We start from the raw sequence: 20,984 nt of genomic DNA on the forward strand, positions 1-20,984 counted from the left end.
AAGGAAGGAAGGAAGGAAGGAAGGAAGGAAGGAAGGAAGGAAGGAAGGAAGGAAGGAAGGGAAAGAAAGAAGAAAGAGAAAGAGACAGAGAGAGAAATGAAGGAAGGAAGGAAGGAAAAGAAAGAGAAAGAGAGGAGGGGAGAAAGGGAGGGAGGGAGGGAGAAAGAGGAAGGGAGAGAGAGGAAAAGGAGGGAAGGAGAAAGAAATAAGGCAAAACAGAAAGAGAGAAAGAGACAAAGGGCAGAAGAAAGGAGAAAGAGAGGGAGAAAGGGAGGAAGGGAGGGAAGGAGAAAAAGGGAGAATGAGGGAGGGAGAGGGAGAAAAGGAGGGAGGGAGAAACAGAAATAAGGAAAGAAGGAAGGAGAGAAAGAAAGGAAGGAAGGAAGGAAGGAGAGAGAGTGAGGGAAGGAGGGAGGAAAGGAGAAAGGGAGAAAGAAAAACAAAGAAGGGAGGGAGGGTGGGAAGGATATGTTGAGCATCAGGTGAAAACTACTACTCTGGGGGAAGGGTCACCTGAATTCCATTTTCTTTTTTTTCTTTTTTTTTATTTTTTTAATTTTTTTTACTGAATTCCATTTTCATATGGTTTTGAATGCATCCCAACAAAATCACTGAGAGAATTAGCACACGCATGAAGAAAAGAGAGATGCCACAACACAAAACCATTTATGAGCCCTCTTTTAGCACCAGAGATGGAGACATGCCCAGAGCCCTGGGGCCAGAGCTGAACGGGAGGTGTGGCCGAGAGGCCTTGCATGGCATGGGGGCAGGAGGGGGGTTAGGCACAAGCCCTGCTAGAGGAATGCGACAGACAGCCCTCACTTCCACCTCTACAGAGGGCCTCTGGGTATCTTCACTGCCCTCTGTCCCCCTCACAGTATGTGTGTGTGTGGGGGAGGGTCCCGCCAGGGGGGCTGGGCACGTGCAATTTGCTTGCAATGACCCGGAGCACCTGCACAAGGTCAGAAGAACTTCTAAGCCTCTCCCTGCCATCATATCTCGAAGCTGAGAGCATCCCCTGTTAATTACGTCCTGTCCCTGTCCACAAGAAGCAAATGCATCCTGCCACCTTGTTCCCCTTAAGATATCCCTTTTTTCATTCCATATGAATTGATTATCTGTAACAAAACAGTGCGAGAAGAAATGTACACTTGACGTGAAGAGACTTATTTTGAAGACCGGGGAAAATGATGCTGAATGCCTATTAGCCTGTTTGAGGCAACGACTTCATGTCTCTCCAAGTGATTTTCCCAGCAGGGAGAGAAATAATGGAAAGGCTTAATGTCTGGGTCACTCAGAGGGCTGAGGTAGAAAGGACTCGGATGTCTCTCTCGTCAGTCTTACCATCTCTGCAAGTCTCCCTCTATAGCTTTCTTGCAGCTCTTTTTAGGTCCAGCGATTGCTCAGAAATACCTGGTGTCCCAAAAGCTTCATTTTCTGTAGTTCTATCCTATTCAACTCCTGTGCTCAAGGCACTGAGCTGAGAACTGGAACAGAATGCAAGGATGAGGAGACTCGCAGTCCTTTCATTCAAGGAGGCTGTGACCCAGTAGCGGGACAAGAGAATTAATCTATCAACCACAATACAAAGCACGCTAAGGGAAGAGCCAGAACGTGAAAAAATAAGCCAAACACTATGGGTACATAAAGCGGGAGGAAAGAGTGGCCAAGTGGATGTCAGGTAAGGCTTTATTAAGGAGGGAGAGGAGCCCTGAAAGTAAGGATTCTGTCAGGAGAATTTGGGGTTGGGGAAGCCATGCAAGCAAAGGCATGGAATAAAGGATGCAAAACAAATGTTAGGCAGTAATGAACTCTAGGGTAAATACAATAGAGCCGGAAGAGACACCTGCAGAGGAAAGGTGAGGTAGGGCTGGCTGTATGTGTCAGGATGGTGACAATGATTAATTTAAGAATGGGGAGCACGGGGCTGGGAAGGTGGCTCAGTGGTAGAGCGCTTGCCTTGCATGCCTGAGGCCCTGGATTCGATTCCTCAGTACCACATAAGCAAAAAGAAAAAAAAGCAAGAAGTGGCGCTATGGCTCAAGTGGTAGAGCGCTAGCCTGGAGCTGAAGAGCTGAGGGACAGCACCCAGGCCCAGAGTTCAGGCCCCATGACTGGAACCCCCCCAAAAAAAACAAGAATGGGGAGCAGCTGAGTGCTATTAAAGAGAACAGTGCTAAGAGCAGAGCCATTATTCAGAAAGATGAGATTTCCTCTTTTTTATTCTTTTTTAGCCATGTGGATGACTTGAATAGAAGGTTCTCTAGAGGGCCTTAGACCTTTAGATAACAAATGGCCACACCGGTTCTGTGCTGCCAGCTGCTGTCAATAGAAGCACCACCAAGTTTTGTCCCGAGCCCGCTGTGGTCTGGGTGATCTTTGGTACATCATCCCAGGTGGTGACATGGCCTCCAAGTCCCACCACAGACAAGGCTACCGGCGTCTTTGTCCTCTAGGCCACACTTCGGGTGCGGGATGCTGTCGCACCACACGGCTCCCATCCTACGTGCCAGGCTGAGCGATGGCACACCACTGCGTTTGCCACTGCATCTTTCCCGCTTAGAATGCCAGGGCTGTGGTGTTGGATGCTACGAGACACCACCTGGTCTTTCTTCTTCAGGGCCGGACATTCACTGAAGCTGGCTCAAGTATTTGGCCAGGCAGCCTTGTTGCTTGCCAGACACTGCCCTGTCTTCCCAGAAGTGAAGTGCCTCAGCCACTGTCATGACCTGGGGGAAAGTGCCTTGGGGACACTCCTGTTCAGCTCTCCATCCCACAGACAACATCCTGTGATGACTGTCTTGGGTTCCATAAACCATGTTGGACACACTCATGTGTGGACTTCTCTTGAACATGTTCGGAAATATACCTGCCTGAGATTTTTTTTGTTTTTTGACAGTCCTGGGGCTTGAACTCAGGACCTGGGCACTGTTCCTGATCATCTTTTGCTCAAGGCTACCGCTCTACCACTTGAGCCAAAGCACCACTTCCGGCTTTTTCTGCTTATGTGTTACTGAGGAATCAAGCCCAGGGCTTCATGCATGCTAGGCAAGCCACCTTCCCAGCCCCTACCTGAGATTCTTGACCTCAGTGTGTACCTCTACATCTCCAGATGGCTTTTTGGAGGTACCCAAATTAGCCTCGAAGCACTAGGGTCCTGATTCTATACATTCTTACCAACACTTATTATTTTCCATCGTTCTCCACATATGGTTTCACACACACACACACACACACACACACACACACACACACACACACACACACACACACACACACACACACACACACACACACACACACAGAGGATCTCAGGGTTATAAGAAAATCCAGACTTCTGGTTAACCCTTAGTTTACCTATATGCCCCAGTAGCTTTTGTGTATGTATTTGTTGAAGTTTTAATTTTGTTCAGTAAAAGATGAGAGGAAGGAAAAAAGAGAGGGAGGGAGGAAGGAGAAAGGAAATAAAGTTATTGAACAGCGACTTACCAACAGAGATCCTACTACAAAGAACTCAGTAACCATAAAATATTAACCTATTAGGTAATGTACATTGCTTCTTTAACATGAACCAAGATTTAGAAAGAGTTTGAGTCCAATAGATGTTGTTTATAATGTACATCCTCGATGTTGTGAAAGCTGTAATTGCTAAGGAATAACATTCTCTAGAAGTGGTTTACCAACAAGGTCTATGTGAATTTTATTGGGTACAGAGAAAGGAATGAACATTTTATCTGTTTTCAATGATCTGTTCTAATAGAATAAATGAGAAAACCTAAATTATGGCAAGTTCCCCCATCACTTATTTGGGACTTGAAGATACTGTGAGTCTTGGGCTTAAAGGGGCCATCACTTTCCTTGTGGTGCCAGGGCGACCTGGGCATGCGCATTTTGCTCATGAGCGGAGGCTCCATAGAACTCTGAGGTCAGGTGTTGGCTGGGGGCTGTGTGGTGGGAGGGGAGTTTCTTAGCGAAGTTGTTTTTGAGCAGCTCTGCTTTGAATTTTTCCCCTCTAAAGTTTGGCATACTCATTACAAACAAAAAGTATTCTTGTTGGAAAGGGAAAAAGGCAATGAAATATGTCTCCGCTTTATGCATTTCCCCCCTAAATTGACTTACTCTAGCAAAGCAATTAAGCAGACGTTTGTCAAAGTCATCTGTCACTCTGCCTCCATATTGTACTTCTCCAATCATGTACCGAACCGTACTCCACGAAACACCCTATATTAAAACACAAAGACGGGTTATTCACTGTCAATCCAAACAAACATGTGGGGTCTTTCTCTATGGGGACAGGCCTGAAAAAGCAAGGGCTTGCGAGACTGTTTAAAAATGAGTCATTATCTTATGTGAGTAGCTTGCATGACTCCGGCTGGGGGATTTTCTTCCAAGGAGGGGGTGAAATCTACCATCGTAAGTGCTAGTGGATAGATTTAAAGGGGAGGGTGGAGTATTTTTCACTCTGGGTTGTAATCATCTGTAATACTCATTACAGTCATGTCAAGCTGTTAGAGAGAAAAAAGTTGTGTTTTCGTGAAAAAAGGCGAACAATCAAGTAATCAATGCTTCAATGTTTTTTCCTAGCAATGTATTTTTGAGAATCAGTTCGAAGAACAAATAGGAAAAAAAGATGTATGTGTTCACAAGACTGTCTTATGATGCCATCCTTCCCACTGTATTCTGTGAGCTAACACTCGAGCGACGATTCATTAATTTCTATAGCAATCTCCTGCTAGCAATGCACTTCAGATATTAACGGTTATTTCCCTTAAAACAATTCCTCAGTCCACATGGGATAAAGATATGTGAGAATGCACCACTCTTATTTACTTTTTCTGGGTTAATTTTTTTTTTTTATTTTTTCGGCTAGGTTGCCTTTCAAAGCAACAATTTCAAGGTAACTATTATTTATGTACAGAGACATGATAAATAACTTCGGAATATGAACTCACACAATACCATTTTTCACCAAACCGTCATACTCTTAATTTAATATCCCTTTGTCATTTCGGGGAAAATGATAGTTTGGTTCTAGAGCTCTTCTCTGAGTGAGAGGACATCTATCCTGGCTCAGTGTCACCAGGCCGGTGCTGCAAGGGACCTACAAGGGGAAGGAAGAGCAGATGCGCGGTACAAGTGGGATTTATTGTGCTCTTATTATGCACCATGTACTAAGCTTTCACAAATACCTAACATCTGTATTCCTCACACACTCTATGGCCACCTGGAAACAGGAAATAGGCTCGGAGGCTCGTTAACTCGCCTAGGGCTATACAAAGCCATGATGTGGGAGTAAGTGACAGCTCAGCTTGTACTCCGAGCTCAGTAACCTTGAAGTCTCCCCTCCAACTCTCAAATCTGGTCTTTATCAGTACAATGGGGATATCAGCAGTGCATTCTGTGCCTGTCTCCTGCAAATGTGCACACTTTAGTAAGTAGAAAGCACTACACAGGAATGAGCAATGACCACTGTTAGACATGACCACCAGAGCCAGGCACTAGTGACTCACACTGTCATCCTAGCTACTCAGGAGGCTGGGATCTGAGGATTGAGAGTAAAAGCCAGACAGGGCAGGAAAGTCCAGGAGACTCTTATCTCTTCTCTTAACCAGCAAAAAGCTGAAAATGGAGCTATGGGCTCAAATGTAGAGTGCTAGTCCTGAGTAAAAAAAATGCCAAGCAAGAGTGTGAGGTTCTTATTTCAAGCTCTAGTACAGTACAAATAAACAAATAAAAAGACTGATAGGGCTGGGGTATGGCTCAGTGGCAGAGCCCTCACCCAGCATGTACCAAACCATGGTTCTATACCAAGCCACCAGAAATGAAAAAAGTGAAAAAGAATTTCCTTGTGTGCTGGCAGCTACCATGTTCTCTTTGATGGAACCAGAGAAGACAGGCCATCCGGACACATCTCCTCTTGAGGTATCCTCCCTTGGCACTTGGGTGTGATATGAGGTGAGGGTGGTATTGTGTAGCACATTGCTGAGAGGCAAGCCTGGTGTGTGCAAATGTGGTGGTGTGGGGAGGAGGAAGGAGACACTGGATCAATCAACTGATTAGACTGACCAGTCTCCTTCAAAAGGTGAGACCTGGTCAAGTTCATGCTATGTCACAGGTAGCAATAAAAACACAAAAGCAGAGTGATGGGGCTTGGTGGCTGTCCAAAATCCTATTTACTTGGAAGGCAGAGACTGGAAGGATCATTGCTCAAGGCCATCCCTGGCAAAAAGTTCAAGAGACCCCCCTCCATCTCAACCAATAAAAACTGAGCATTGTGGAGTATTCCTATCATCCCAGCAAATGGGAAATGTAAATAGGAAGGCCATGGTCCCGGCTGACTAGGGCATAAACTTAAGAACTCACTGGAAAAAATAACCATAGCCAAAAGAGGACTGACAGTATGACCCAAGTGGAAGAGCACCTACCTAACAAGTACGAAGCCCCAAGTTCAAACCTAACTAAGACACAGAATAAAATAGAAAATAGAAAAAAAGAGACCATTTCACTTACCTTTTTAATATCACATTCATCCAGGTGATTCTGAATAAACTGAACACTGGCTGAAAAGTCAGCAGAATTGAATTCATAGGGAATATTCCATCCTAGAGGACCAAATTTTCGTCTTTCCTTAAAACAAGAAAGAAAATTAAGTATTGAGCAAGCTTTTTTTTTTTTTAAAGTAAAGTAGGTTTAAAAAATTGTACATAGCTGATTCCTTTTTTGTGACTGTTAAAATGAGCTATCATAAAATTAAAGGTATGTTATCAAGGCAAGTTGACACTGTTGTAAAAGAACATTATGTATAATTTTGGATATATTAATGGTTAGTCATATTCTTTCATGTGGGGACACTGGTGGCTCACACCTGTAATCCTAGCTACTCAGGAGGCTGAAATCTGGAGGATCACAATTTGAAGCCATCCCAGACAGAAAAGTCCAAGAGACTCCCCCTGACCCCATATCCAATTAATCAGCAAAATACTGGTCTGGAGGCCTGGCTGCAGTGGTAGAGAGCCAGCCAAGAGCAAGCCAGGCAGAGTGAGTGTGAGGCTCTAAGTTCAAACCCTAGTATCAGCACACACGCGCACGTGCGCGCACGCGCGCACACACACACACAGAAATATTATTTCATGACACTATAGTCAAATGGTTTACATAAGCAAATCTTTGAAGGGAGGAAGGGAGAGTGATAGGGTGAGGCTGATTGTAAACATGCAAACGCGTGGAAATGGAACAATGAAATCGTCTGTGTAATGGTCCTCTGGAAGCTCATAAAAACACGAAGTAGCAAATCTCCATATGATAATTTGGAATTCTTAGGTTTTTAAAAAAATTGTCTAGGTCTTAGAGGTATTCAATAAACACCTTCTGAGTTGTTATTCTAAATCAGACCCTTGAAAGTTGGGAAATGTTAAATGTAAGGGTATGCATCTTTCAAGCTGAATAATGCCAGCATTCAGAGCATTTAAGCCTCCTGCTGTTTACTGTGTAATCTTGTCACTTCAGATTTTGAAAATTACAAATTTCCATTGCACACAAGATGTACCTGTCTTAAAACTTCCATTCTAACATCAAAGCTTTCCAGACTCCTCTCATATGGTCTCAAACTTTAGAATCACCAAAGTACCTACAGATAACTAAACTTGACTCAGTCCAAATGATCCAGTGGCTTTGAAGTTCTGCAGACACTATATTTCATAGGTATGCAAACGATAGAACGGACACCTGTGGACTTTGAGGACCCAGCAAGCCACACAGACAGGCACAGCTATCTGAAGTGAGGACCTATGTGGAGAGTGGAATGCTTGTGCATTATGGGAAGATTGAAGTCTACTTCTCTAAAGATGTACTAATTTTTCTTCCTCTTTCCACCTTCCCCCATCTAACATCCAAATATATGTGCATGTTTTCTCTCTCTCCTCTCTCTCTCTCTCTCTCTCTCTCTGTCTCTCTCTCTCTTTCTCTCTCTCTCTCTCTCTCTCTCTCTCTCACACACACACACACTTTCCACAAGCTATTCCATCCTCACGGCAGCTCACACTCTGAATGTCCTCACTGCTTAGAGGCATCTACTGGGCATATTGGTTGCACATCTAGAATTTCAGTTTCTAGGGAGACATAGGCAGGAGGATTGTGAGTTTCAAGCCAGCTTGGGTAAAACACACAAGGCCCTACCTCAAAATAAGAACAGAAAATCTGGAGTGGTAGGATAGCTCAAGTGTGAGGCCCTGGGCTCCTCCATTCCCGGTACCACACACAATAAAATTTTTAAAGAAATCTAAATGAACATGAGCTTGGCTAAAAAATCATGCACAGGTCAGAGAAGAAATTCAGGATGCAAGGAGGTTTTAATTGACTGAATTTTCAGGGTGTGCTTTTAACATATTAAGGAAACCATTAACATTAATTTGGATCCAGATGTTCTGACCCTGGGAAATAAGAGGGAGAACAAAAAGGGGGTGGGGAATACCCAAACTCTTATCTCTTGACCTGTGTTTCCTGAGACTTACACAATGTGACTCCCAACCCTCATGCGCTGACCGGATCAGAGTGGACCACTAGCCTAGGAGTCTCCCAATCTCTTCCTCCTTGGAGTTGGGAGTTTATACTGAGGACCTACAAACTCAGCCTTGGGCTGTACCATCTTCCAACTGTGTCTGGAGGAGGTGACAGGGACAGAGGGCAAGTGTTGACAGAGGAGAGATGGTGGCCCTGGGTGTGAGCACGGAGGCCATGGCCTGTCAGACTGTCTGTTTCTCTGGATGGCTTCCTTCCCTCAGTCTTTCTGTTATCTTAGTTTGGTTTCCCTAGTTACTGCCTGTTGAGCTACTGGGAGAGACTCATGGCTGGCTAGCCAGAGTTTTCAGTGACTAGAGTTGAATGTTTTCAGACTCATATAGATGAGTTTCTTCTAAGTTATTCCAAGAACAAGGACAGACTAAGAGTCTATAATATATTAATATTAAAATAGTAAAGGGTTTAGCAAATCCTTTGGTGTCTAGGATTTCTTCCATTGTGAGGTCTTCAAAGAATGTTAAATACTTAATGAAATGGGAATGTTTCCCATTTTCCAAAAGAGAGAACGAGAATCAAAATCAGCTAGTTTTATCTATATGTTTGACTTAATTTTTAAAATTTAAGGTTCAATTAGACAGAGACTGGAATGAGAACCAATTCTTTCTTTCCAATTACTGAAGCTATTCAAATTGGCTCTACAGAAACACTCCCATTTATATGCATTGAGCAATTGCAATTTAGTTGCTCTTTAAATGTGATCTCTGAAAATTGCCCCAATGCTAAAATTTGCCTCCCATTTATGTCATTTCCTATCTGTTTTCATCTGGAACATTCACTGTTAAAGTTGGTTCATGAAAGTCAGAGTCTGCTGAGCTTGTCTTGAGGGGAAAAAGACTCTACTCTGTCTTGGTGGTTGTCTTTTTGTTTCATAAAGGAAATCATTTCATTTGCTATTTTTTTTTGGTGCCCACTGGTCTCTCTTGGTGACAATAAAGGACAGAGAAGCCTGAATTATCACCTTGGCATAAATTCAAACCACTGGAGCCTAAGAGCTCATTTGGAGGTTGAAAAGCAAGGAATTTTTCTCAGTTGGATACAATATTGGATCTCTTCAGTCCAATTAGTATTTTGGAAGTCACGAATGAGCACAACAGCAGAACATTAACATACAGGTGTTGTCAAGACATTTGGATCCAGGTGAGAAAATAGGTCTTAGAAACAAGAAAGAGAGAATGTGAATGTGACTGGAATTAACTGTCAAAATTTAACACATGTCAGCCTGAAAAGCACATTCATTCAGAGGCTTCAGGTTCAGAATGAAACTGGGGCTGATGTTTGAGAACTAGCAAAGGCTACAAGCAGAGAGATGAACATGGGCTTCCCGTTCAAGGCAGTGCTGTTCCAAGCAGGAACTAACAGGCTCAGCTTCTTCAATGGAGGAAGGTAGACAGATTTGAACATAAAAACATATCCAGTCAGCCAGGCATTGGTGACTCACTGCTGTAATCCTAGCTACTGAGGAGACTGGGATCTGAGGATTGAGGGTTCCAAGTCAGCTGGGCAGAAAAGTCTCTGAGACTCTTATTTCCAATTAACCAGCAAAAAGCCAGAAGTGGGGGTGTGGCTCAAGTGGTAGAGCACAAGCCTTGAGTGAAAAATCATCTAAGAGACAAGAGCACAAGGCACTGAGTTCAAGCCATAGTACCAACACACACACACACACACACACACACACACACACACACGCACACACACACACACGCACACACACACACACACACACATCTTTATTCAGCATAAAGTATTACACAGTGTGAAGCTCGAGTATGATATCAGTCTACTTCCCCCTTAGGCTGAACAATCCAGTTTCTTCTTTTTATTCCAGAACTACTAATGTCATCTGGGAAACGTGGAAATACAGGAAACTCCTTAGACCACTGATGAGACTTGCTCAGTGAACTCATTATTTCAAAGATGGCAGAGCTATTTCCAACCTGATGGCAGACTCTCTTTCTACAGAATCAATCCACACCATCCTCAAATGAGACAACTGCAGTTAACTGCCAGACTCCAATAACTGGTGCTGATATACAAAGAAAAAATGCAACCCATACTAGATAACATTAGAGGGATTTGAATAGGTGAAAAATAATGAACAAAACCAAAACTGCTGGGGATCATGCTCCATCATGGTGCAAATGTTAAACCCATGCCCGGACATTGTAATTATTCAAAAACATTGAAGCTAAAACTTTGATAGGCACCTGTGCCCCAAAGCAAGACCTTCACATTCACTTTTAAAGTTGGAACAAGTGTTGGACAGGGCTTGAGCAGAATAAAACAAAATGTAAGGGAAGCAAACACTTTTCTGAATGAGGAAGTATTAATGGAGCAATTTCCTGGGCTCTGGTGATATAGCCATTTTTATTTAATATTTAAATTATTTTTAAGAGCCATGATAAAACTTGCACAGTTGCAGCTGCTACTGCAGGCCCTCAGAGACTTTAAATCCAGAAATCCTTAGGGACTTGCTATCCTGAGCTGGCAGCAAAATGACTTCAGCCAAACCATCACAGCAAAGAGCTGTGTCTATGCTGTTAAAAGTCCCAGATGGACCCTCAAAGTGGGCAGATCAAAGTGCAGGCGTGAGAAAGATGTAATGATGGTTTAACTATTCCCCCTTAACTACAGCTCTGTGCTGCCCCAGCATTCTCAATTCTTGTTGTATATTAAAATCACCTGGGAAGTTCTTAAAAAGACTGAGCCTTCAGGTCCAAGGCCCAAGGGCTGGCTGAGCACCACTGCTTAAGATGTTTATTACACAGACTGTTACTAGTTTCATTTTTAGAATCCCATGTGATAAACTTTTACTTTAAGACCATTTTGGGTGCTATTAGTTCACTGTTGTAATCCTAGCTACTCAGGAGGCTGAGATCTGAGGATTGTAGTTCAAAGCCAATTTGGGCAGAAAAGTCTTTGAGACTCTTATCTCCAATTAACTACCACAAAAAGGCCAGAAATGGAGCTGTGGTTCAAGTGGTAGGGCACTAGCTGTGAGCAAAAACACTAAGGGACAGCACCTAGGCTCTGAGTTCAAATGCCAATACCAGCACATACATACACATATACACACACATGTATACACACATGGACATGCACAAAAGATACTAAGAAATGGACTGTTGAACATGAATGGGGGGGAAAAGCATAGAAATGGATGGCCACATTTCAGAAATGAGAAAACTTCATAGAGAGGGAAGAGAGGCCTTTGGGGGAAGGCATAACTAAGCAACCTCACCTGGTTAACTGCCCAGCAAAGATGAGCCTCCTGACTCCCAGGAAGTGCTGTTCCTAGCACACTACTAGTTGATTTTAAGAGGTATTCGGTCTTTGGCTAATATACAGTCGCTCCACTATTAGCTGCCCAGCCCCAGCAGAAGTGAGATTTCTTCTCTGTTTTGATCTAAGTGTGGTTCACACTTTGCCTCATGAATGGACTGCCATCCCCTTGCTCTCTTCCTGCTTAGGAATCCTGGATAGCCTAGGTCACCACCTTGACCACATGGAGAAGCCCCTGTCCTCAAGCACGGAGGAAGGGTTGAATCACCACTACTGGGAACCAAATACAGTATTTGAAGCAATATTTGGATTAGAACATGATAAGCTCTAGCAGAGGGAACAATTCTCAGAGAAGAGCGTGTGAAGTAGATTTCAGTGACTTGGAGGCTGAAGTTTACAATCTAGAGGCCATGATAGAAATCAGCAAAAAAGCATCACCAGCAAAGCATGGTCCCTCTCCCAAGGCTGAGAAGACAGAGAAACACTTCAGCTCCCTCTGGTGGCAGGGTGGGGTCAACACAGAGTGGGAACAATTTGCCTCCATCTTTGGCAAAGTCTGAACAACCCTTGGGCACAGCTGAGTGTCTGTGGCTCCTGGGACACAACAGTGGCTCAGTCTACCCTTTTTCCCCAGTCCCAGGAAAGGAGTATTGTGGCAAGCAGTTAAAGGAGACTCTTCACCTCTTTGTGAAACCAAGGAGTGAACCAAGTGAATTATAGTTATGCAGTTTTCCAGTACTCAACAACCTATAAAACTCAAATAGAGGACAGTGCAATAATGAATTTTAAAAAATCCAACAGATAAGTGGCTTGATCACCCTAAGATGACAAATCACTATATAAGTAATTAGCATGTAAAAGCCAACAGCCAACGAATGGCCTGCGGGAGGCAAGCCGCCGCTGTCACCCTTCCTCCCCCAGCCCAGCCATCACTTTCACTGCCTGGTAATAACTGGAGCCACCTGAACTTCAGCCAGAGCCAGACCCACCACTGCCGATGATGTGTACTTAACCTCTCCCAGTCTCAATGGCCTTATTATTAACGCAGTGATTAATCCTGTTTTGAAATGTGGTGGTTGTTATTATGTAAGATGGTGTACATAAAATTCGTGGCTCGTACAGGCACTTTCGAGACCAGGCTCCTTTCTTAATAACCTGTTCACTCATTCCTCAAGTATTGAGCTCGAGTTATGGTCTGAATATGAAACATCCCGAGTAGTCTTGGTCCCTGGTGTGTGGCTCTTTCTGGGGAGCTGGCGGAACTGTAGAAGGTACAGACATGGTTGGAGGGAGGGTGTGTCACCCTGGGGGTGCCTCAGAAAGGGTGTCTGGTCCCTGATCTCTCTCTGCCTTCACGCGCTGCTTCCTGGCCACCATGAGGTGAGTGGGCTCTGCCATACACTCCTACTTTGGAAGTGTTTCTGCCTCTCTTCAGGCCCACAGAAATGGAATCAGATGACCATCACATGAAGCCATGAGCCCAAATAAAGCTTTCCTCCTTTCAACTGTATCACTCACGTATTTGTCAAAGTGACCATCTATGATAGATAGATAGATAGATAGATAGTCAGTCAGTCAGACAGACAGACAGACAGACAGACAGGCAGGCAGACATGGCAGAGTTTCTGCCCTTGGGAATCCTCCATCAGCCTGGTGGGGGACACAGGTGACATCTGTAACTATCACGCTAAGCCAGACACAGGAAAGCAGAAGCAAGAAAACACCAGAGGTTAAGGACAGAGTGGAGGCAGAGGCAGTGCCCTCCCAGAAGGTTTCCCCACCATGAACAAACTCCTCCTCTCACCGCACCCCACGGAGGGGACGCTGCCTCCCTGGTTACCTGCACAGTGGAGTGTAAAAACGCGACTGTGTAGAGCATGGGTTTCCACATGGGTAAATTGCTGATGTCCAGAAGGTCTTGATTGATCCCGGCGAATGTTCTTTTTAGACCCGCGCGCACCCCTTGGGGAGGCTCATTCGTGAATTTGAGAGAAGTCTGTCACAAAGAGGAAACAGTTGTCTTATTCCTCTAAGTGACTATAAAGGGGTAAGAGAAATCACGACACATCAGGCAGCAATCTGCTTCTGACATCCTGAATGCAGGCACGGATTCAGAGCAGGCTAATCTGCTTACACTGATGAACCCCAATACATTCATATCGCATCTTCTAACTCTCCTGTGAAAATACTATCTGACCTTTATGGCTATAATTTTTGATAATGGCTGGGCACTGGTGGCTCACACCTATAATCCTAGCTACTCAGGAGGCTGAAATCTGAGAATCATGGTTCAAAGCCAGCCCAGGCAGAAACGTCTAGGAGACTTTTATCTCCAATTAACTGTCCCCCCCCCAAACCGCAAACAACAACAAAAAAGCCCTGGAAGTGGAGCTGTGACACAAGTGGTGGAGCACCAGCCTTGAGCAATGAAGCAGCTCAGGGACAGTCAAAAATTATTGTTTTGATAATGACAAAATTTTGCAGTTCAGATTCTATTGGGTCAAAAAAGGTTCTGCTATGTTTTTATTTTTCAATAATGTTGTTGGGTTCCAGTGGCTCATGCCTCCTAGCTGCTCAGAAGGCTGAGATCTACGAATTGAAGTTTGGGCAGGAAAGTACATGAGTCTCTTATTCCAATTAACCACCAAAAATCTGGAAATGAGCTGTGTCTCAAGTAGTAGAACAAGCCTTGAGCAAAAGAGCTCAGGGATAGTATCTAAGCCCTGAGATTAAGTCCTAGGACTGGTACATACACATCAATTATGCCATTAATTGACCTATATCTCAATGGAAGGGCAGTCTACTTAACAAACCTGAAGCAATGTGATTGGAAATCGGTCATGAGGCTCCGTGGTGATCCACACTCGGAAAGAATCATCATTGGCTTCCGTGGTGATCAGTGTCTCTAGTAATTCCTCCATGAATTCCAGGCCAAGGTGACAATTCTGCAGTAAGACCCAACCGCCCTGTATCCAAAAATGAGTTACATGTTGATTGCTTGAAACTTTTTGTTAGGATTTAAATTTTTTTTTAATGCACATTTGTTGTTTTTTTTTCTTTTAAAAAAAGGCTTTGCTTAGAGATATGTTTGTTTTGAGTAGAGATTCAAAAAAAAAACTATTTCCACACAACCACATCAGTGACTAGTACAAGAGACTTGGAAGCACTTGGGTCCAGAGTGCTGGCGTCCTGCCAGGGTGGCTCAGAAAGGAACAGAGGGGAGAACTGAGGCCAGCCCTGGGAATGTACAGCGTGTGCACCACCTAATGGTGAGAACGGGAATGTGAACTGTCCTTCCGGAGCTGAGGCAGAACCGACAAGCTCTAAAACCAACGAAACTCACCCGGTGTCACCCAGAGCTGCAAAGATGCACAGTATCTTTCTTGGTGATGATACTTTTAGTGACCCTTGTTGCAAGGGTCACTACACCTCACTCACTGTTTCAGCATTCTTCCTGAACATCTGCGAAACCATGTAACTTATAAAGCACTCGGTAAGTACTTGATCAAACTACCTCTCATGATATGTCACATAGCCATAACGGCCATATGAGAACAGCTGCTTGTCTGCTTGCTTGTTTTGAGGCAAAGGCTCACTGTGCAGGCTGGCCTCAAATTTAAGATCCTCCTATCTGCCTCCCAAGTGCTGGGGTAACAGGCATGCACCACCACGCCTGGCAAATCAATGTTTTTTTTAAATTCATTTTAAATTCACATTTCAATGCTCTTATATAATATATTGAATGCAATAACTCCATCATAAGATATACATATCATGTTTTCAACCATCAGAGAAAACATGACTCGGCTGGCTTCAGTGGTGAAGGGAACACACAGGAGGGAATTCTGGAGTGGTGTTGATATGGTGGACCCCATGTTCTGGGCCTTCACTGGGCATTCTACTGTGCCTGCTGTATCCTGAATCTGGTATCTCTTAAGTTGGCTGTACCTGTTCATTTTTATTTTCTCTGATAATGCCATTATTATCAATATGTACCTCCTGGTAAGACACAGACCATGAAAGTTACCCACCCCCCCCACAAAAAAACACCCCAGTATTCCAAAAGAGGTTAATGTGAATATAGCACTTAAATGAAAAAGTTTCTCATTCATAGACACAATGAAATGAGTTAAGCCCCAGGTTAAACTGCCAAATCACTCAATAGAGTGAACAAGCTGATCCAAGTCAAAATTATTATATATCATTGCCCTGATATATTTAAGTTAAATATAATTTATTATTGAATTTAATTAAGTGATAAAGATTAAGGCTTAGGGCACTCGAGAATTAATGGCTGGCTTCAAATTTTGATGACCCAAGTAGCGTTTTAGCTCATTAACCCATCTAGCCATTAAGTTCCAGGGACTGTCAGTTACTTTGCATGTGATGAGATCAAATGCTTAAAAATAAACCAAGTTCTTATTTTATTTTTATAAGTGATGCAATTTCTTATTGTGGATGAGATGGCTGTCTCTAGAGCATATCTAGGAAATTAATATCCTGGGTATTTATTAGGTGTAATAGAAACGATTTCTCAACATCCCATTCAAATTACACTTCTCAATAAAAAAAACACTATCAATATTAAAACACACACACAAATACTTAAACACAAAATCCTCAAATATTTCTTATTTGCCTGAAACTACCCTTTAGTGAAAAACAAAAGCCTGCCTGTAACCAAAAATTGAATCTAATGGTCCCAATATGTCACTTCATAGGGATGATTCAATTAATATTGATCATGCCATTCTAAGACAGCTGAAGTCGCACCCTTAGGAATCAGAAGGCATGCCTTCCAAATTGTAAATAAATAATAATAAAACGGAGCTTATTAGTACAACATGAGTTGCATTACTACAACATGAGGCTGTCAGGAGGAGAAACTAGTGTTTTAAATTCTTAGGTTGACTGTATACTCATAAATGAATATGGGAGTCTGGATTAGGGCCTGTGAGGAAGGGGGCCCGGGGTCGACCAGATGGATGGAGGAATGCAAGAGACAAGGTTGCACTGGAGGAGTGGCCAGTCACCCACCTGCTGCATTGACATCTGAATGAGTTTCCGAGCATGCACTTCTTGTCCCTGTCCCATGGAGATAGTTCTACATTCTGTAATGGAGGAGAAGGTCTGTGATGAGATAATGGAACTTTTCCTAACCGGGCCGGGAATAGGGGGGAGAGGGGTGGTGGACTCATAATTTCTGAACTGTCACACCCTCCCTTCATGGCCTCGTTGCAGCCTGTGCTGTTCAGTAGGTCTGGCCTCTGGTAGTGTTCATCAGAGACTTGGAGACACTGCCTGGAAGGGTGGGGCTGGGACCCACAGCAAAGGGCACAGTGTGGCTTTGGGGGGGGGGGCCCACAGCAAGGGTGAGCAAGAGGTAGAAGGTCTAGAATCTTTTTTGTTATTATTGTTGGTCACAAGGTTGGAACTCAGGGTCTGGGTGCTGTCCCTGAGCTCTTTGACTCAAGGTTAGTGCTCTACCACACCAAGCCACAGCGCCACTTCCAGTTTACTGGTGGCTCATTGGAGATAAGAGTCTCACGAAGGGGAGGAGGATTGGGGAGGGGAGGGGGGAGGAAGGAAAGGATGGGAAGGGGAAACAAAGGAGGAGGCTACTCACGAAGCCGGGCTGGTGGCTCATGCCTGTAATCCTAGCTACTCAGGAGGCTGAGATCTGAGGATCGTGGTTCAAAGCCAGCCCAGGCAGGAAAGTCCATGAAATTCTAATCTCCAATAAACTACCAGAAAACCAAAAGTGGTGCTGTAGCTCAAGTGGTAGAGTGCTAGCCTTGAGCTGAAGAGCTGAGGGATAGCACTCAGGCCCAGAATTCAGGCCCCAGGACCGACAACAAAAAAAAAAAGAGTCTAACGGCCTTTCCTGCCCTGGCTGGCTTCAAACTGTGATCCTCAGATCTCAGCCTCCTGAGTAGCTAGGACGACAGGTGTGAGCCACCAGCTCCTGGCTAGTCTAGAATCTTTCTACAGTGCCGGTGCAGCTGCTTTAGAGTTAAAGGTCTGATAGTTCCTCAAAAGGTTAAAGATAGGGTTACCACAAGACCCAGAAAATCCATTCCTAAGTCTATAGATGAGGAAAAACCTTGTAATGTTCAAGTAGGATTAGTCACTGGCCAAAAAGTGGAAGTAATCCAAGTCTCCATGAACAGATGAGTGTGTAAACAAAACGTGACTGTATGTCCACACAACAGCAGTACTGGAAGTTCAACTCAGGACCCTGCATTTGCTACGCAGATGCTCTGCCACATGAGCCACACCTCCAGTTTTTTATTTTTCAGATAGGGTTCTTTCATGTTTGCCAGAGACTGGCCTTAACTACAGACACACACCATTACACCTGGTTGGTTTGTTGAGATGAGGGTCTCACTAACTTTTTGCCCAGGCTGGCTTCAAACCATGATCCTCTTGATCTCCATCTCCTGAGATTATAGTCACAAACCACTATGCTCAGTCAGAATATTATAAGGTGGAAATTTCTATATACCGAATCGTATCTAACTCCAAGGGTTTTGAATAAGAGACTGTGGAAATTTCAAATGTAACACACATTAATGTAAGTCTTTAACTAGGTAATGTATATATTCTCATGTATTTTTACACATATTTCATATCTTTACTATTAAACAGTATGCTGTGATGATCTTACTGCCATTCCGTATTATTAGTAAATGATTTTTAGTACCAGAACTAAAATCTCATCTTGACGCATCTTTGTTCATTATATATAGAGGACCTTCTGAATCCTCAATTTTACCAGATGAAACATGGCTTTGTGTAAACCTTCATGCATACTCTCCATATGTTCTTAGGAGCCATTCAGGCATGCAGGATAGTTTGAACAAAATACAAAAGTATTATAAAGATTCCTGATGTGCATATAGAGAGGGCTACGAGTGCCTCCCACTTAAGCGGGATGCTGTGACTCCCGCCCCCACTCCGCTCCTTGTTGGGGTTTTTATTGTCTTCTGGTGCCTTCAAAACCCCATCCAGTCTCACATCATCTCTATGGCATGTTATCTACCTTGGGTCTTAGACTCTGGTGTTGGGATCAGGGAAATCTTCACTATTCATTCGTAAAAAACTAGCGCAATAGTTTTCTTCTTTTACAGCTTAATCTAAAGCACTCAATATCCCACTCAACCCACAGCTCTCTCTGCAGTTTCATCTGGGGTGATGCCATTCCTGTTTCTAATATTAACCTGCTGTCTTGGCCCTCGCTTTGGCTAATCTCTTTTTCTCCTCCAGTTTGAAATGTGAATCTGATCAGATGCAAAGTTCATACTCTTGACTCTAATTTGGGGGCCTCCCTTGATTTGTCTACCCACTCTCTAAATCACTGCCATTCGGTGACATTTTAATGTCCAGTGCTGTCTTTTCTTTCTTTTCTTTTTCTTTTCCAATTCTCTTAGTTATTCTTGTTGAGCTATAGTTCTAGATAAACTAAGATCGCCATCCTACTCAATGACAGGAGAAACACTGTTTGAATTTCAATTATACTTGCATTTGATTTATAGATTAATCTCGAGAATCTTGTCATTCTGACAATATTGAATCTACATTGGGAATGGGGTTTAACTCTTCATTTATTTGAAGATTTCTGTCGCTAAGAAAACATTCCCAGTTTCCTTCAAACAGTTTTAAATTGTTTCTGAGTTTTGTTTTTATTGCCATAGTTAATGGGATTTTTTTTAATCTCACTTTACAAGAAAGAAAACCATTGATTTTTTAAAAAAATATCTATTTGTTTTGTGACTATTCACTTTCCTGAACTATCTAATAGTTTTTCTGTTGATTCATATGTGGTTTTTTTAAACAATTACATTTTCTGAGAGTAACGATGATCTGCGTCTCTCCTCTCCAGTAGTTAAATCCATTATTTATGATCCTCACAATGCTTTAGCCATATCTTCTACCACAATACTAAGAGAAGGCATCTTTGTCTATGCCTGGTTTACACGCATCCCAACTCACTCACCAAGTCGGGGGTGGGTGGCCTGCTGTACCAATACCACATTCCTAAACTATTCTTCTGTTCCTACCTTTCCAATGTCTGGAGATGCTTTTAAAAGCATCTATCATGTCACAATGCAAGGGTTTAAGGACAAGTCTTCTGCTTGCTGAAGAGATGTCTTCAAGCCACAGAGCCCAGTATGTTAGCTAAGTGCAAATGATGAAACTTATTAGAAAGCTTTCTGTATTCATATGTATATTCCCTCCTCAAATTCATGACTGTTGGATTGTCATTTTTAGTGTCCCACTATATTCTTCTGGCTTATGTTTTGGCAAAGATGTTTATACTTAGACTGATCATATAAATTGGTGGTTTTCTTTCTCTTAGGCAGTTACTATCTTGGTTAGTGTTTGATAGCAGGATAATTAATGCTAACAAAGAGAAAAACATATCCCGTTTTTCGTCTGTGTTTTAGAATCAAATGTACCCTGTGTGAAATCCCTTGAACATTTTAGAGGATTTATATGAAGAAAGTGAGCTGGTGGCTCACATCTATAGTCCTAGCTACTCAGGAGGCTGAGAGCTGAGGATCATGGTTTTCAGCCAGCTTGGGAGGAAAGTCTGTGCGACTCTTCTCTCCAATCAACCACCAAAAAGTCAGAGTTGAGCTGTGGTTCAAGCGGTAGAGCCCCAGCCTTGAGTGAAAATTCTAGGGGACAGCGCCCACGCCCTGAGTTCAAGCCTCAGTACCAACTCATACACACACATACACCAAAAACAAAAACAAAACCTCTTCTAATTTCTCTCACTTTTGATTATGAGTCTATTTAAATTTTTCTCTTTTCTGAGAAAGTTTGAACACACTTGTATTTTTCTACACACTTGTCAACTTGAATGAGATTTTCTAACTTACTATGAGAACAATACACCATTCTCACATTATTTTGCCTGCACATGGGGTTATGCTCCCTTCTCATTGCAAATCTGCATTTCTAGACTCTTGAATTGTGTCTCCTTCTCAGCTGTACTTGGATTGTTTTCACACCCTCCTTTCTCACCAGGTCCCTAATATGGTGCTTCTGCTCCCCCATCCTGCTCCTCCTCCTGCTCTCTCTTTTGCCCAGTACTTAGCACCATGAGCTTGTCTATTCAGTCT

At 43.2% G+C, this 20,984-nt stretch overlaps 1 protein-coding gene across 1 annotated transcript in view; it reads right to left on the reverse strand.

Moving 5' to 3' along the window:
* Dnah8 (dynein, axonemal, heavy chain 8) overlaps positions 1-20,984 on the reverse strand; it is a 199,122-nt gene that overhangs the window by 33,973 nt on the left and 144,165 nt on the right. Inside the window, exons 81-85 of the mRNA XM_013029569.1 lie at positions 16,894-16,967; positions 14,670-14,822; positions 13,697-13,852; positions 6,511-6,627; positions 4,120-4,221 (exon numbers count right to left, since the gene is read on the reverse strand). Coding sequence (XP_012885023.1) covers positions 4,120-4,221; positions 6,511-6,627; positions 13,697-13,852; positions 14,670-14,822; positions 16,894-16,967 — 602 coding nt within the window. The remainder of the gene's footprint in view (positions 1-4,119; positions 4,222-6,510; positions 6,628-13,696; positions 13,853-14,669; positions 14,823-16,893; positions 16,968-20,984) is intronic.

This window comes from Dipodomys ordii, unplaced genomic scaffold, assembly GCF_000151885.1.
Source record: "Dipodomys ordii isolate 6190 unplaced genomic scaffold, Dord_2.0 Scaffold120, whole genome shotgun sequence".
NCBI lineage: Eukaryota > Metazoa > Chordata > Mammalia > Rodentia > Heteromyidae > Dipodomys > Dipodomys ordii.